The sequence below is a fragment of the Chaetodon auriga genome, chromosome 18, assembly GCF_051107435.1.
Source record: "Chaetodon auriga isolate fChaAug3 chromosome 18, fChaAug3.hap1, whole genome shotgun sequence".
Lineage (NCBI taxonomy): Eukaryota > Metazoa > Chordata > Actinopteri > Chaetodontiformes > Chaetodontidae > Chaetodon > Chaetodon auriga.
The window spans coordinates 1,989,234-2,007,364 of NC_135091.1; the positions used below are offsets into that span (position 1 = coordinate 1,989,234).

At 42.0% G+C, this 18,131-nt stretch overlaps 3 protein-coding genes across 3 annotated transcripts; all 3 read left to right on the forward strand.

Moving 5' to 3' along the window:
- The first annotated feature begins 257 nt into the window (after positions 1-257).
- LOC143335861 (uncharacterized) lies at positions 258-4,843 on the forward strand. Its single transcript, XM_076755510.1, has 7 exons — positions 258-439; positions 561-586; positions 1,177-1,368; positions 1,685-1,887; positions 1,989-2,025; positions 2,215-2,339; positions 4,105-4,843. Exons 1-6 carry the CDS (start codon positions 411-413, stop codon positions 2,322-2,324), a joined length of 597 nt encoding a protein of 198 aa, XP_076611625.1. The 5' UTR covers positions 258-410; the 3' UTR covers positions 2,325-2,339; positions 4,105-4,843.
- A 600-nt stretch (positions 4,844-5,443) lies between these two features.
- LOC143336466 (uncharacterized) lies at positions 5,444-8,484 on the forward strand. Its single transcript, XM_076756664.1, has 6 exons — positions 5,444-5,619; positions 5,741-5,766; positions 6,357-6,548; positions 6,865-7,067; positions 7,173-7,209; positions 7,399-8,484. Exons 1-6 carry the CDS (start codon positions 5,591-5,593, stop codon positions 7,509-7,511), a joined length of 600 nt encoding a protein of 199 aa, XP_076612779.1. The 5' UTR covers positions 5,444-5,590; the 3' UTR covers positions 7,512-8,484.
- Positions 8,485-9,796: 1,312 nt separating this feature from the next.
- On the forward strand, positions 9,797-17,775 carry LOC143336631 (triadin-like). The gene is made up of 6 exons (XM_076756896.1): positions 9,797-10,052; positions 14,074-14,289; positions 15,501-15,551; positions 16,731-16,856; positions 17,353-17,366; positions 17,755-17,775. Exons 1-6 carry the CDS (start codon positions 10,034-10,036, stop codon positions 17,773-17,775), a joined length of 447 nt encoding a protein of 148 aa, XP_076613011.1. The 5' UTR covers positions 9,797-10,033.
- The last annotated feature ends 356 nt before the right edge of the window (positions 17,776-18,131 follow it).

Consider the following 18,131-nt stretch of genomic DNA (forward strand, 5'->3'; position numbering starts at 1 on the left):
AAATCATCAGTAAAAGATGAAAAAGTAATGTGTTGGTGTATTATGAATCACTTGTGAGTAAGTAAGAATAATGAGGAAGACATGGCCTGGTTGAAGCTGACCCTGCTCTCACTCGGTGCTCAGACTCCCTCCATCCCACACGAGAAGGCTGTATCTAATCTAAACACACAGTAACTGCCAGTGAGAGAGTATTGCACCAGCAGTGTCACACTGATGTGCTCTGCAGTTCCTCCTTACTTTCACTTCTGCTTTGAAGTGAAAGTGAAAGTGCTGCACTCGCAGGGAGGAGCTGGTTTCCAGCCGAACGTGGGACAGAAATCCAAGAGACAAAACAAAGAAATTCTCAAACTATTTCAGTCCGTGTATGCTGAAATCATCCCTGTGAGACTGTGAGCTGCTGACCTTCCACCATGCATCGGAGCACTTACAGCCCTCTGAGGTATTTTGAACGGTGTCGTGTGGGTACAGAGTATTTCCTGCTTTGGCTTATTTGCTTTTGTTGGACGATGTTGAAAATAAATGAGCAAAGGATCATCTGTGTTTCTTTATCTCTTCCTCAGAGACGTGGAGCAGGAAGAGTCAGCTGGTGAGAAAACAAATCTACTTATGTCATAGATTGATGACGTGCAGCTCTGTCAAGACTGCAGTATTTCAGTGATAAAGACAATAAAGTACATGAAGTCGTTACAAGTTGCTCATGCAGATATAATTGTAACTATAAGAATGTTATGAAAACACCAGGATGTGCATCAGAAAGTGACTCGTCCTTAATAACATGTGACATTAGGATGTTGTTTCTGAGTATGTTCACTCCTGAATTCTAGATTCAGTCTGTTGCTCTGAGGTCGCTGTCTCACCTGGAGTCTGGCTCGTTTGGTCTCTGGACACATTGAAAATGATACCCAGATTACTTCTGATTCATTTTTGTTCACTTTGATGTATTGCAAACAAACCATGAGTGTAAAAGAACAAAACTGTCATTGGACAGTTTCTGCATTATCAGTGCTGCACAGCATCACATAAGGAAATGAAATTTAGGTGATTTGTTTTTTATTAAATCCTGTCTGGTGGCTGTAATTATCTTATGAAGTAAGAATTAACTATGGGCTCCAAACTTGACAAAACTACGGCATCTTACAGGGTAAGATGGACTCACACATTCTTCTCTGTCTTCAGTGTCATGGAAGAAGTTCTTCGTCATCTTGGCGGGAAACACACAAGGGGCTCATGTCACCATTGTTGAAAAGCTTAAGTCCTCCGGCCAAACTGAAGTGCAGTCTCCTGAAAGAAGTGACTACCTTCTGCTTTTCTGTCCCGTCGCTTCACGAGTTGGGACGGACATCGGCGAGGCCCTGGAGACCGTTCCAGGTAGGAAACGCCATCGGCCATTGTTTGGCCAATTTCACTCCGATTACTGAAAGCGTACAGAGAAATTTGACTAATCTGCGGTGTGAGAACCACAAATTCAACATCATTGATTACCAGGAAGACACCAAGTTTCCAGATGCAGGTGGCAGCTGTTCTAAAGCTCTGATAGGCTTCCTGCTCAGCATCAAACACAACATGTATGAAGAAAAAGAGCCACAGCTTGGTCGCCCATGTGCGATGTGCTACGATGGAGGGAAAACCAAAACAATCTCCACTCCTAAGTTTCATCTTGTCATTGTTGTCTGTGTGCTTACAGATGGAAAACCAATAATCCTGGTGGTGATGCATCACACCTTCAATCCTAACTGTGTTGTAGCTGAAAGCCGAAGACAGGTGAACAACCAGAACGTCCGCCTCACTGTGGACTATCTGTTCCATGAGGGCAAACTCCTGACGTGCTCACGCAATGATCATGCCTGGTCTGAGATCAAGAGGTTTCTTGGAGTTTCTGGTTCCTGGGTAATGACTCGATTTACTCTGAGATGATGCACATGATGTAGCTTCATTATTACAAACAGTTGTGACTCTTCTTTCTTTCTTTCTTTCTTTCTTTCTTTCAGATCTTCTCCTGGCAAACCTGCAGGAATCTGTGTAAATGTAAGTGTGACTCTAATCGTGACCTTCAGATCAGCTTTTTCCAGCCTGTCTTTAAACTCCGCTCACTCGGCCATGTGTACAATAACAGTGTCATAGGTCGACATAATAACTTGTAATAACTTTCTCGATGAGCGGCGGCAGATAGTAACCTGTCAACAAAATCAATTGCTCTGTTCTTCCTTCCTTTAGGGTTGTGTGACTGGCGGAGGCTGCCTGCTGCTGTTCTCGCTGTCTCGATGTTCCTTTGGACAAAAGGATCTGAGAAGGCTGTGACTGACGGCAGCACGACAGAACACTAAGGAATATAACAGCAGGTGACAGTATTATCATAATAAATGCTTGTTGAAGGGACTAATGCTGTGCATTATATGTTTAACCATCTGCAGAAAGGTAAAAACAGTAGGATAGTTATTATTGTCATTACTATAGACGTTGTGAAGGCTGATTTAGATGTTTGTGGAGCTTATGTTTTATCTGAGACTCAATGAAGTGATGAAGAAGAACAGATCTGCGCAGACAGGCCATAAGCTGAAAAGAGACCTAAAGATATTTTTTCAAGTCTGTCTTAAAGCAGTGATGATCTGCCCAAATGAGCACTGAAAAGGAGTTTGGTTGCGGTAATTAGTCCCTCTGTTTGGGCCAAGTGAGTCCAGCTGAAGGTAATATTCAGTATGCAGAGTTAGACGAATAATGTGGATTGTTTTAGTAACACGAAATCTAAAAGACTTGACTGACTTTGGAGGGATCGGCAGTCACACAAAGAGGTGAACTGGCACCAAAAACTCTGTAATGTTTGAATAAATCCACACGACTGACCTCACCCACACTGCTGAAGCCTCAAATTATCTTCAGCTAAACTTTTACTCAGAAGGGCTGTGATTTGTCCCCCATCCCCTGACACTGAAAACAACACTGAAACAGCTTTAAGAAGGCATCTGTTGCTTCTCTGTGGACAGAAACCTTTAACCCGTTCAGTGCACAAATGGGCACGTCAGTGTCGTGTTGAGATAGACTTGAAGTTTTTCACAACTGCAGTAATTGTGCTTTGGTCTGACGAGTTTTGAGTCATGTGTGATCCCATCTACAAAACGTTTGTGTTAACTAAGCTGCTTTGTGCTCTTTGTTTTCCCTTCATAGCCATCAGTGATTATAGTGAATTTCTGTAGTTTTTCTCTGTAAAAGTGGCTCAATGCTGATGAACAAATGTGATGGATTCCTGTCAAAAATGAGGTTAAGGTCTCATAAAAATAAAGATCCAAGTTTCAGCTGCCATTTTGGCTCAGATCCCTTTTCATTTGAATGTGAAGATGTTTTAGGGTCCAGTGCCGGCCGGTAGCACAACGGTGGTGGTGCAATGATGGCATGAGACGTTTCCATCTTTAAACAAACAACTTCTCATTGTCAGTACACGAGTTTGCCTGTTTGGTTTTTTTTTTGTTTGTTTTGTTTTTGAAATCAAGAACATGCTGGAAAACAGGGAAACAGCAGGAAGCAGCATGGAGGCCAGTGGCAACGTTACGGTGGTTATGTTTCATATCGTTTACGTCAGTCTCTCTTTCCAACTCACTGCCAACTGCACGATTCCCCTGGAAACAGGCCAAGTGCTCTCACCTCGTTATCTTCCTCGTTATCAGTGTCGCATCTTGGACGATTCAAAGGTTACGGACAGGTTACGGACATTTTTGAGTCTTCTGAGACATTTTGAGTATTGTCACATTTGTTACAGTTGCAGTGATGGTGTGGTTAAACTGGAGATTGGCTGAAGTCTGTCTGATCGTGGATCAATCGCGTTGCTTGCGCAGTCGACATCGTTGTAAAATTGTATCCAGTCAACACCTTCTCATGTGGAAACAATACAGCAGGTTGTTTGCCAGTGAATCTCAAAACTACATAAATGAGCGTTGGGGAGTACGAGCGACTGGCGGACTGGACGAATACGCACAGACACGTCGGTCCGAGTCTATGCTGTGTCCACCAGGTCAAAACAAGAAATATGACAGGACTGATGACCGAAAACCCTGATTGTAAAGAAATCTTGGATTATCAGATGACTAATTCCTGTGTTTTTCTTTGGTTTAGGTTGGAGGAACCGTCATTTGCTGCTTGCAGCTGTTGTAATTGGAGGAGTGGTGGTGTTGGTGATCACTCTGGCCGTCAATTTAATCCCAAAGTAACAAAGATCTGTGCTGACTGTCACAAGCCTGTGTTAGAAAACTCAAAGCAACATACTCCCAGACTGACAGTATTATAAGTATTATAACAATCAATGATTCCTGAAGGGGCAGAGTATTGTGCCATCTAATGCATATGTAATCATCCACAAATATATAATAACTAATACTAATAACTGATTAGTGCTCTTATTATTGTAGTGTAATTGTGAAGGATAAGACAGATTTTTGTGGAGCTTATAACTAATGCTGGGCATGTAATGTAAAAACTATATTCCATATTCACTGTGAACTATTCAACACTGAGATTGGAGAATACGTCAGTCTCAAAAAATCGAAAAGTTTGTGGTTACTGAAGTTGTTCCTCCTAACTGTACTGGATGTTAATGTAAGTGATAAAATCCTTTATGAGAATGTCGGAAAGCCGGAGTCACGTCCAAAGTTACTTCACAACCCCGGTATCTGTGCTTTTTGTGGCATGTACACATTTCAATGTAAAGTCTGTCGTAGAGTCATGTGTGGTCTGATATTATCAAGTTTCTGATGAGGACAAGCCATTTCTGGAAGGTAATGACTGTCACTGCTTTGTGCTCACTCAAATATCAAGCTTTTATGCTTTAATCACAAAGAATAAACAAGAATGAATCAAATGAAGTGATTGTATCATATTTGTGGAGCTCGTCTCTGCTGCTTTGCTGATGAACAAACGCGATGTACTCCTAACATGAGGAGAAGGTCTTTACCAGCCTCACTGTGGAGAACTGTGGTGGCACGATGGCGATATGACTGAGACTGGGAGTCCAGTCAGGATGACGATGGTGAGGTCTCCTTTAAAAAACTGCTGCATGGTGACTCAGGTTTGACAGAAGACAGCAATGAAGCCAAGAAAATGTGGAGCACTTTATGATAACGACCAGTCATACAAGAGCCGACTTAATGATGAACTCATCAACAAAGAAGGTAAAGTATGAAATAACTGCAAAGAAATCATCAGTAAAAGATGAAAAAGTAATGTGTTGGTGTATTATGAATCACTTGTGAGTAAGTAAGAATAATGAGGAAGACATGGCCTGGTTGAAGCTGACCCTGCTCTCACTCGGTGCTCAGACTCCCTCCATCCAACACGTGAAGGCTGTATCTAATCTAAACACACAGTAACTGCCAGTGAGAGAGTATTGCACCAGCAGTGTCACGCTGATGTGCTCTGCAGCTCCTCCTTACTTTCACTTCTGCTTTGAAGTGAAAGTGAAAGTGTTGCACTCGCAGGGAGGAGCTGGTTTCCAGCCGAACGTGGGACAGAAATCCAAGAGACAAAACAAAGAAATTCTCAAACTATTTCAGTCCGTGTATGCTGAAATCATCCCTGTGAGACTGTGAGCTGCTGACCTTCCACCATGCATCGGAGCACTTACAGCCCTCTGAGGTATTTTGAACGGTGTCGTGTGGGTACAGAGTATTTCCTGCTTTGGCTTATTTGCTTCTGTTAGACGATGTTGAAAATAAATGAGCAAAGGATCATCTGTGTTTCTTTATCTCTTCCTCAGAGACGTGGAGCAGGAAGAGTCAACTGGTGAGAAAACAAATCTACTTACGTCATAGATTGATGACGTGCAGCTCTGTCAAGACTGCAGTATTTCAGTGATAAAGACAATAAAATACATGAAGTCATTACAAGCTGCTCATGCAGATATAATTGTAACTATCAGAATGTTATGAAAACACCAGGATGTGCATCAGAAAGTGACTCGTCCTTAGTAACATGTGACATTAGGATGTTGTTTCTGAGTATGTTCACTCCTGAATTCTAGATTCAGTCTGTTGCTCTGAGGTCGCTGTCTCACCTGGAGTCTGGCTCGTTTGGTCTCTGGACACATTGAAAATGATACCCAGATTACTTCTGATTCATTTTTGTTCACTTTGATGTATTGCAAACAAACCATGAGTGTAAAAGAACAAAACTGTCATTGGACAGTTTCTGCATTATCAGTGCTGCACAGCATCACATAAGGAAATGAAATTTCGGTGATTTGTTTTTTATTAAATCCTGTCTGGTGGCTGTAATTATCTTATGAAGTAAGAATTAACTATGGGCTCCAAACTTGACAAAACTACGGCATCTTACAGGGTAAGATGGACTCACACATTCTTCTCTGTCTTCAGTGTCATGGAAGAAGTTCTTCATCTTCTTGGCGGGAAACACACAAGGGGCTCATGTCACCATTGTTGAAAAGTTTAAGTCGTCCGGCCAAACTGAAGTGCAGTCTCCTGAAAGAAGTGACTACCTTCTGCTTTTCTGTCCCGTCGCTTCACGAGTTGGGACGGACATCGGCGAGGCCCTGGAGACCGTTCCAGGTAGGAAACGCCATCGGCCATTGTTTGGCCAATTTCACTCCGATTACTGAAAGCGTACAGAGAAATTTGACTAATCTGCGGTGTGAGAACCACAAATTCAACATCATTGATTACCAGGAAGACACCAAGTTTCCAGATGCAGGTGGCAGCTGTTCTAAAGCTCTGATAGGCTTCCTGCTCAGCATCAAACACAACATGTATGAAGAAAAAGAGCCACAGCTTGGTCGCCCATGTGCGATGTGCTACGATGGAGGGAAAACCAAAACAATCTCCACTCCTAAGTTTCATCTTGTCATTGCTGTCTGTGTGCTTACAGATGGAAAACCAATAATCCTGGTGGTGATGCATCACACCTTCAATCCTAACTGTGTTGTAGCCGAAAGCCGAAGACAGGTGAACAACCAGAACGTCCGCCTCACTGTGGACTATCTGTTCCATGAGGGCAATCTCCTGACGTGCTCACGCAATGATCATGCCTGGTCTGAGATCAAGAGGTTTCTTGGAGTTTCTGGTTCCTGGGTAATGACTCGATTTACTCTGAGATGATGCACATGATGTAGCTTCATTATTACAAACAGTTGTGACTCTTCTTTCTTTCTTTCTTTCTTTCTTTCTTTCTTTCAGATCTTCTCCTGGCAAACCTGCAGGAATCTGTGTAAATGTAAGTGTGACTCTAATCGTGACCTTCAGATCAGCTTTTTCCAGCCTGTCTTTAAACTCCGCTCACTCGGCCACGTGTACAATAACAGAGTCATAGGTCGACATAATAACTTGTAATAACTTTCTCGATGAGCGGCGGCAGATAGTAACCTGTCAACAAAATCAATTGCTCTGTTCTTCCTTCCTTTAGGGTTGTGTGACTGGCGGAGGCTGCCTGCTGTTGTTGGTCTCGCTGTCTTGATGTTCCTTTGGACAAAAGGATCTGAGAAGGCTGTGACTGACGGCAGCACGACAGAGCACTAAGGAATATAACAGCAGGTGACAGTATTATCATAATAAATGCTTGTTGAAGGGACTAATGCTGTGCATTATATGTTTAACCATCTGCAGAAAGGTAAAAACAGTAGGATAGTTATTATTGTCATTACTATAGACGTTGTGAAGGCTGATTTAGATGTTTGTGGAGCTTATGTTTTATCTGAGACTCAATGAAGTGATGAAGAAGAACAGATCTGCGCAGACAGGCCATAAGCTGAAAAGAGACCTAAAGATATTTTTTCAAGTCTGTCTTAAAGCAGTGATGATCTGCCCAAATGAGCACTGAAAAGGAGTTTGGTTGCGGTAATTAGTCCCTCTGTTTGGGCCAAGTGAGTCCAGCTGAAGGTAATATTCAGTATGCAGAGTTAGACGAATAATGTGGATTGTTTTAGTAACACGAAATCTAAAAGACTTGACTGACTTTGGAGGGATCGGCAGTCACACAAAGAGGTGAACTGGCACCAAAAACTCTGTAATGTTTGAATAAATCCACACGACTGACCTCACCCACACTGCTGAAGCCTCAAATTATCTTCAGCTAAACTTTTACTCAGAAGGGCTGTGATTTGTCCCCCATCCCCTGACACTGAAAACAACACTGAAACAGCTTTAAGAAGGCATCTGTTGCTTCTCTGTGGACAGAAACCTTTAACCCGTTCAGTGCACAAATGGGCACGTCAGTGTCGTGTTGAGATAGACTTGAAGTTTTTCACAACTGCAGTAATTGTGCTTTGGTCTGACGAGTTTTGAGTCATGTGTGATCCCATCTACAAAACGTTTGTGTTAACTAAGCTGCTTTGTGCTCTTTGTTTTCCCTTCATAGCCATCAGTGATTATAATAAATTTCTGTAGTTTTTCTCTGTAAAAGTGGCTCAATGCTGATGAACAAATGTGATGGATTCCTGTCAAAAATGAGGTTAAGGTCTCATAAAAATAAAGATCCAAGTTTCAGCTGCCATTTTGGCTCAGATCCCTTTTCATTTGTATGTGAAGATGTTTTAGGGTCCAGTGCCGGCCGGTAGCACAACGGTGGTGGTGCAATGATGGCATGAGACGTTTCCATCTTTAAACAAACAACTTCTCATTGTCAGTACACGAGTTTGCCTGTTTTTTTTTTTGTTTGTTTTGTTTTTGAAATCAAGAACATGCTGGAAAACAGGGAAACAGCAGGAAGCAGCATGGAGGCCAGTGGCAACGTTACGGTGGTTATGTTTCATGTTTACGTCAGTCTCTCTTTCCAACTCACTGCCAACTGCACGATTCCCCTGGAAACAGGCCAAGTGCTCTCACCTCGTTATCTTCCTCGTTATCAGTGTCGCATCTTGGACGATTCAAAGAACAAATTGCATTTTGTTCCATCTGACTGTTAAAACAATAAATAATCTTACAGGTTATTTTCACGCAAACGTCCAGACCTCAATGCAACGTCATCATCCGGCCGGAAAATGAGCATGTCCATGTTGGTGTCACGTTTCCATCACAGCTGATGGGCAGAATTACTGCTGCAGAGTCACTTGACTCGGGAATGAATGCTGATTGGACGCTTTACCACTGAAGACAAAAGCCACATGTTGGTGGGCTTTTTGGTCCAGTGTCAAAGGGGTATTAGAGTATATTGCCAACACTTCACCATCCTGATCTTCCCTCTCTCTCCGTACTTGATGACAGCTCTGCAGTGCAGTGGAGGTCTGGAGGAGGGGGATTAGTTAACATGGGCTGTGGGGGCTGGGGGGACGGGTGTTAAGGTCACGCCTCTGGCCTAAAAAGGCGAAGCAGAATACCAGCAGCAGCGAGCCGCGCTAAGAATAACTCAGGGCCTGAGGCTCAGGAACACGGCTTGAATGTAACAGCACCTAATTATTTTCAGAGTTTTATTCACACTGATCCAAAGACACTTCAAACAAGACTGATTGAGAGATTCTGAGTTAGATTCAACTTATTTCTAGAGTGAAACTACTGTCCACACTGTAATCACGTGACTCAGCAGCAACACTGGCCGGTGGGATAAAGTTACCATGAAACTCTCTCCTCTTTTTCCCTTCCATCGTCCGTCAGTCCCCGTGGTCGATCTAATTCTGTCAGAGTGGGCAGAGGAGGGGCAGGCTGCTCTATCTGCAACCAGCCAAAGGGCAAAGACAGTGACCACCTAAACTTGGTCTCCGTCTGTCTCCCCAGCCTCATCCACCGGGACGGAAGTCGGCTCTCTGGACCACCTCGCAATAACCTGGACCCATCAAAAGTTTCTGACTTCTGGAACAAGACAGGAAAATGCAGATTTAAGTAATGAGGGTGGAAAAAGAGGTGTAGTGTTACCAGTGGTGGCCGGACGGTTTGGGTTTTCCACATGTCCTCAGCAGCAGCCGTTCACATGACGCTGCCTGATTGGAATTAAACACTGGGATTAAATCGCACAGAGGAGTCGAGGATCTACTATAAATATTTGCTTTCATGGCAACATAATCTGCACAAGGGACTTACTGTTGGAACAGAGCTTTTATTTTGAAACTATGACTGAAGCAGTTGAAGGTAAAGTATCATCACACCGAGTGTTCAGTTTCAACATAATGTCATAATGTACAGACGAAGCTCTTGCAGGGCTTTGCATGTTTTGTTTTGCACACAGTCCCTCTGATGTTGTGCTGTCTGGTGTGTAGGGGAATTTCATGATTGGAGGGATCTAAAAATATGGCACTATCACGTATCGGCTATTTGTAATGCAGCTTTAAGAGCCCTGTGACATATACAGTGCTGTGCAGGATCAGTCAGTATCAACACTCTCGGTGGATGTAATCACATCAGCTTGTTTCTGTGTAAACTCTCCTTTGTGCATGGAGACCGAAATGAGACGAATGAGGGGTTGAAAGCAGAAAGCAGCTGCTGTTGCTATTAAAGCTGGTTATCAAGACATCTCATGAAGATCACTGCTTAATCAACACATACACACACGCAGGTGTTTGCATTTAGTTAATTAAATGGCTTCTCGCTGAAAGGATGTGTGCAGAATGTACGACCCTCCACTTTATTTTGGCGCACTTGTTAGAATGAGACACCTTCTGACACATCACGGTTGGAAAAACACTATATTCTTAAAAGTAAAAGGAGTTTGTGGATCTCAGCTTAGATCTGCCCATCGTTTACCTGAAGAGGGAGCTAATCAACCTGCCAGCTAACACCTGTGTGGGTGTGTAGGTTCCTTAATGAAGGTAACGAGATGATGGTTTTCCCTGAGATAAGACTTCTTTCTTATGATCACAACATACATGTACTAACTGAAGTTCTCAAGATTAAAAGTTATGTTTTACAAAATTATCTTAATTAACTCACGTTCCATTTATCAGCTTGTCTTAAACTTTCAAACACATCTCAGGGTCTTCATCAGTGGATCGAGTTGGAGATGAAAACTGAGAATGATAATGACAACTGAACAAACTCCAGCTGTGATGAGGACAGTGACGTTTGGTTGAAAGCTTGGATGATGTGCAAAACATGAATAAAACAGAATGTGATCACCTGCTGATCCTCTCTGACAGAAACTGACCTGAGAACAGCACAAAGTCAATATATTTAATGTTCTTCCTCATCAGCTTCATTGATTTCTGTAAGTATCTGCTTGTTTTGAATCTGATGCAGAAACACGTTTCACAGACTGAAAGATGTGGAACGCTCCAAAAACACCTGTTATTCCACAGGTAAACAGGCTGATCGGTAACAGGTGAGAGGATCATGATTGGGTATGAAAGGGGCATCCTGGAAAGGCTCAGCCGTTCACAGAGGATGGAGTGACTAGACTATAAAAGCATAGAAGCTCTTCACCCTGTTGGAGATAACATTTATTACTGAATACCTATCTCAGAATATCGTGAACATGAAACTACACATGAGAACCATTTGGTGTCTTTTGGTAATAAAATCAAACCAGTTAAAATCTCTTAAATGTGGTGATACTGCAATGCTCCTTCCTTTACATTATTTATATCAAGGGCTATTCAATGTATAGACTAAATATGTGTAGTTTTTGACAGAAATTGTGGGAGTTACTACAGTTAAGTGAATATACAAGTCAGGATTATTTACAATTTAGCTTTTGCTGTGGAAATGGTCCATAGTTGGGGAAGTGAATTGATGTCTGTGAGGTAGAGAGCAGATCAAACATAAACTTGTGACTGTAAATGGAGGTAGTTATACTGTATTCCATCATGACGCATGTAATGTCTGCACTTTTTGTTCATGGTGATGTGTAATCCATTCCCTCATACTCATTATTGAATCTGAAACTGTCTAAGTGGACGGTCTGCAGTATCAACATTAACATTTCAGTGGATGCACAACACTCATGCTAGTTTTAAACATGGAAACAGCAGCTTCCTAACCTGATTAATAGCACCGCCACGCTCATCCAGGCAGATCATAAAGGTCTCTGCTGCACTTTGTTCAGCTCTGTGCACTCATTAAGGAAATGTTATGACTACACTTCCCTGTATTCTGACTGAGTGAGCAACCGCTAGCTCCTAATGACTGCCCTGAGCTCAGCTGTCATGGATACACGGAGAGAGTATCAACAGAAATGTCATCCACAGTGTGGAGACAGATCAGCCATAAAAGGAGGAATCGTGCATGGATGGTTGGTCAAACCATTTAGAGTTTAGAAAGTGGTGGTCAACAGAGGCGTCAAAGTCACAAGTTATTAATGTTTTAATGCCCAGTCATGGCCAAATGGATATGCTGGGTGTAATCTTGAGAGTGTTGCTTGAATTTTGGCCCAATGGTGGCACCTGAGCAAAGATCAAAGGGTCAGTGGAAAAATCAAACCTTGATTTCAAGGTTTCAGTGATTTATTGCCATATCATTAAAAGGGAGAGTGGATTTTGCCTTGATGATGGCCACGGAGCAATAATTTGACCCGACAGTAAAAATAGTCATGAAGGTCCCTTAAATCGTATGGACTGAACATTTGATCCATATCAAATGTACTGGGCACCATAAAAACTACTGTTGAAAACTGTGAAACTGTACTGTTGTACTGGGCACCATAAAAATACCTCAGTGGAGACGATGGTGGAACCGGGAAGCCTCCAATCAGAGTTGTAGTCTATTTGTCAATGAGTGGGTACAGAAATATAAATGCTCTTGTGTAGTTTGTGTATTTTAGGAACTTTGCAAAGTCTTAATAAATATAAAGACTGAAATCAGCCTCCACAGGCCACCATGCAATGGCTCATATAGCGGAGAGGCCGTCCATTCATTCACTGTGGGCAGAAGTTTGAGTTTGGTGTTTGGCACAAAAAGCACATTTTTCAGAACATTTAGTCACATTCACTCAAACGTCCTACAGAAGCCACCAGGAGGTTTCATCTACGGAACTGACCTGTAATGAGGTTGGACAGAGGTGTGTGTGTCTGTGTGTTTAGAATGCTGCTAAGCTGTTTGAGTCAGCAGTAATGGAGTAACCTACAGTAGCTGCCAACAGTGCGCTGAAGAGGGTCAACAGGTGGCCTGAACGTTCCCAAAACACCCACAGTGAATTTAGCAGCTACACTGTCACTGATTTTACATGATAAAACTGATCTATTAACATGTTTCTTTATTCAACAAACAGCAAAAAATGAAATGCACCATTGAAAATCTGTGTCCAAAGATACAATGCGAGCACAGCACCAAACAAGAGGCAGACAAAGATAGCAGCTAGCTTGTGAAGAAAGTGGAGCATGTGGCAGCTAAGCTAAAGAGCAGACACTTTCCTCTGGACTTGGTGGAGACTAAAACAGAGCTAAAATGAGTAAATATTGGACATTTGGTGGACAGCACCATGTCTCTAAACAAACGCTAATGTTGCTCCATGTCTTCAGGGTATGTAGCTTAAATACATGTCTGCTAACATGTAGCATAACTAGCATGTGTATAATTTGAGTCACGGGGTAACCGTCAGATTCTTTAACAGATAATGGACTGATGATTGTTTGTTGTTTTGATATCATTCACTGTTTTTCTGGGTTTTTCAAACTTCAACATCTGGGGATGCTATATGCTACATGAGAGGCATATAGCACAGACTAGATATATGCTAATTGATTAGCCCAGTGATTAAGCACAGGGCCAATCAATTTAATCCCGCTGGTGTGTAAACTGTCTAGTTATGTGTCATCTTGCTTTGTTTTCTGTGACATGGCTGCTGTCTTGTCTTAATATTTGAGAATAACAACAGATCAAGCAAAAGTTGGATGGAGTGAAAATATGAATGATGGACAATTAAATTATTCTGTTTATGTGTGGGCTGATGGTGGAAAATACCACTAAATGCTGGAAGAAACACTGACTGTGTCCATTCACATTCAACTCTGCAAGAGCAATTAATATAAATAAATAAATTTAAGCTTAAGCTTAAGTTAAATTTAATATCAGTGACAGGAAAAACATCAAGTCCTGCTTATTGTACCATTGGACCAACTTCGTATATGTAGATTTTCCTGGAATATTATGGGATTAAAAACTATTCTACAGAGGCCGCGTGTCACGCACCGTATCTGACCACCGTTTCTTTGCTCCTCAGCGAGGTCGTCGACCACCACCACCATGGTCATCGACAGCAAAAACGGAGAGGTGTTGGGTCGAGGCTCCAAGAAAACTTTCACAGATGACCTGTACTCAACCTTCAGCTCCCCACTGGCCTGGATCTTGGTTCTGGCTCTCATCATTACATGGTCTTGTGTTTTTGTCATCATGTTTGATCTGACGGACTACAAGACCATTTCAGGTATGGAGAGGTGTTTGCTGTGCTGTCCATTGATACAGGTGTGTATTCACTCCTGCACACTGAAGAAGAGCTACGGATGAATGTTTTTGCTTGTTGACTGAAATTGAGAAAGTCCTGGGAGTTCATAAATATACATTTTCATACTGGGTACAGCCAGCTTTTACTCAGCCAGCCGAGTCAGGCAGATTGGTGTTGGCACACTGGGTGCTGCTCCAGCACCAGAGGCCCACATGTGGGCTGGCTCTGGCTCATTTGGTGCCAGGTGTACTCAATTTGGAGTGAGATTCAGCTCGTTAGTGGCACTCAGACCGGTTTCAGGCCCATGTTGTTGCAAAAACAGCTTAAAATGTGCCTCAAGTTTACAGTACGTAAGGAATTATGTGACAAATTATCCATAATCGTGTAGCATAAGTGGATTCTGGGAGTGCATTTAATTACCACAATCATCATGGAAGCAGAAAGCCTTGTTTCCTGTTGACAGACTTAAGAAGCAGCCAACAGTCAGCCGTCCATCCTGTGTTATCATTAATGTTGTTTTTTTGCATATTTCTTTCCCTTCACTTTAGTATATTTTATCTTGACGTGTCATTTGTGGAGGACATTGAACTGCTCTGACATAAAGAACTAACTCTACTTGTTCCTATGTTTCTCTGTAACAGCGACAAAACCAAGTTGCAAGCGTTGGTTCCATTTCTCCTCACAGACAGAAAATACCTCAAAAATACCCGACGAGGTCGTACACTGGTGTGAGGGTCCGTTCAGCGCTGCTTGCAGCTTTAGTTTCTAATGTGTTTAACTCTACTCCATGATCTAACCCTGTACTGCCTCCTGACTTATTAATTAATGCAAAGTCATGCGAGAAACCAGAATAACCCAGCAAAACTGAAACCTAGCAGTGCATACATTCCTCTAGATTACAGTATTTCTCATTGAATATTGTTCATATTCACATTTCAAAAGAACATGAGAACAAATCGATGTCTGCACTGATTTCAGCAGGAATCCACTTCTCTTTTGTCCTTTTTGCCACAGTGTTAATTAGAATTCATGTTTCTAACCATCGTCTGCATGTCACCGCCTTACCATCATCACGCCGTCACAGCAGGAACACAGACATTCTTCATTAAGCAGCACCCCCCTTCTCTCCTTCCCCTCTCCTGTTTTTGCTTCACAGCTGTGCTAAATGTCTTTGCTTATTGCCACTGTGTCTCTCGTCCAACCAGGTCGTCCACCTCCTGCCGTCAGGAAGGTTTTAAAGGATTCAGGCCGTAGAGGCAAGACAACCTGTCTGCTACTAACTCCTCAGACCAGAAGCTTTTTGTGAAGTCGCTGAAAAAAACCACTAATTACCTAACATTGACTGCTAATGTTAGCTATCAATGTTAGGAAGGACTTCATAGCAAAGTCTGCAGAGTAAAGAAGCTCGTACATTCTGTTCAGATATGCTGTAGTTTAAGTTGTGGATGAGATATTTCTGATGTGCATCATTTTTTTAACATGTTTATCAGGTATTTTGATTCCAACCTGGAAGAAAAATAAAAGTTTTGAATATTTTTAAAGGACTTCAGGTGGGCTTGATTTAGCAACACGCTCCTGGAAGATGTCCTATCCAATAAGAAATCAGTCTCATCTGGAATCTCTGCCTGGAAAATGCATTTTCCTGCCAATCTTTTTTTTTTATTATTATTATTATTTTAAACATTTTTCTCTTTTTGTTTTGCCTGTTTGCTTTTTGTGTAAATCTGGTTGCATTCAGGGCTCAGAAAACTGTGAAGTATGCAAAAATATTCACTGTGGGTTTACACTAATTCATGAAAAATGCATTGAATACAGAGATTATGTGCATTACATAATGTCTAAATAAGGAAAAAAAAACCCCAAATATTTAGTTTTCTTACTTCACGATCATCAGTTTGGGATCCACTTCTGTTTAACTGCCCTGATTCCAAATGAACACAGATCCTCTTTCATCCAACCGCCTTGGAAACAAGTTTCTATTGAAATGCTTTCATCTGAAGAATTGTTTACTGTGTTGACTACGACACATTAAACCTTAAATCTGATGAGAAAAGTCAAGATGTGTTAGATATACGTTTCAAGGCAGATTAGAGCCCTTGAATAATAACTTGATGAAAGAGGGTCACTGTGGTTGTTTCAGTGCTTTTGTATGAGGCTTTTTGCAGCGGTTAAACTGGACGGTGGGTGATTCTTCCTCCTGGTACGATATCGATCGACTCCTGTTTGAGTCCAGCTCCTGTAGCTCCACCTCAGTTTAACCTTTCGCTCTAGAGTTTTTGGACATCTCCTCACTGCAATGAATGAGAGCTTTGCTTGCACTGAGGAAATGTATGAGTAAGAGTTCAGAAGCTCTTACTGGACCTGGACATGTTTGGCCAGGAAAACAGCTTCAGTCACACTGATCAGCTGGTGTGTTCGTGTCCCTGCTCCTCCAGGAGGCCTCAGCAAGATGGGCTCAGACCCCATGAAGGTGGTGAACGATGTCGTGGAGGAATCAACGAACGTCTTCACTATGGTCTTAAAATTTGCTGCCAACCTGGTTGCTCCTGAAGAAGATGAAGGTACGCTCACAATGCACACAGCAAAGAAAACAATAGTGAAAGGCGTGAAAACCCTCCTATGCAATGTGTGTATTGAACAGCTTTACTTACAAGTTACTTTGCAAATTCATATTTCTGCACACAAAACACGTGAAGCTTATAAAATATGATGTTTTGTTGTAGATTAAACCAGCCAATGGTACATAAAGGTACAGCTGAGACGATTAGTCCATTCGTTAATCAGTCGAGGGATCCTGATGATCGTTTAAGACGTTTTTAAGGCGAAATCATGTGATGTTTGATCTTCTCAGGTGTTTGATTTGCTGCTTTTCTTTGAATTACTGTTAATAATTTGAATGTATTTGTAATAATGTGGAGCTTTGGACTGTTGGTTGGACTAAACAAACATGGTGATGGTGTCGCTTTGGGCTCACTGTGGCCACACTTTCTTCTCCACTGCTGGATTAACGCTGGTTTATCTCATGAAATGGTGACGCTTGTCTGTCCTCTTCCACAGGAAACCTATACGCAGTGAGAAAGAAAGGTTTGTATTGATTACATTTTTGAACGTATCCTGTTTCCTGTCGCATCCTGCTGCAGACAGACAGATGAAAAAGCCTTCGTCGCTGCTATGAATGTCGTCTTTATGCTGCTTACATGTGCTGTTCTTGATGTGTTTTGTTCTCTGGGGAGTTTGAGTGTCTGGCCAACATGTTCTCCTCAAGATTAAGTTAAATTTACTGACTCGCCACAGTTCAAGTCTATTTTACCGAAGGTGTACGATGTTTAAACTTTGATTGAAAAAATTAATAATAATAGCACAGTAATGCTTTAGTGCATCTTCAGCTTGATATGGCACCAAGACTCCTCTACCTTGGACGTAGTTGAGTGACTGCTCTGTTCTGTTAAAACCTCTCAGGAACACATGAACTGTGTCTGAGGGCCTGTAGGAGGACAAACATGATGTAGTTCACAACCTTGTCAGAGACTTGATTGTTACTAATGTGACCGTTTCAAGCTGACTTGATCTATGAACGATCTCAAAGATTCAAGATGGTTGGAGGAGGAGGAGGAAGTGGAGGTGAAGATTAAGAGAGCCAAAGGTATTTTCTGATTTTAGATGAACGTGTTGATTAACTCAACAGTAAATCACTACCTGTGACTCAAACCGATGTTTTGTGTCCTGATATCTGCTCTCATAAGAAGGCGACCACTAACTTCCTCTGACAAACGCTTCTGCTCAGATGTTCTACTAAAACTGAAGCATCCAAGCAGTGACACATATGAACCAGTAAA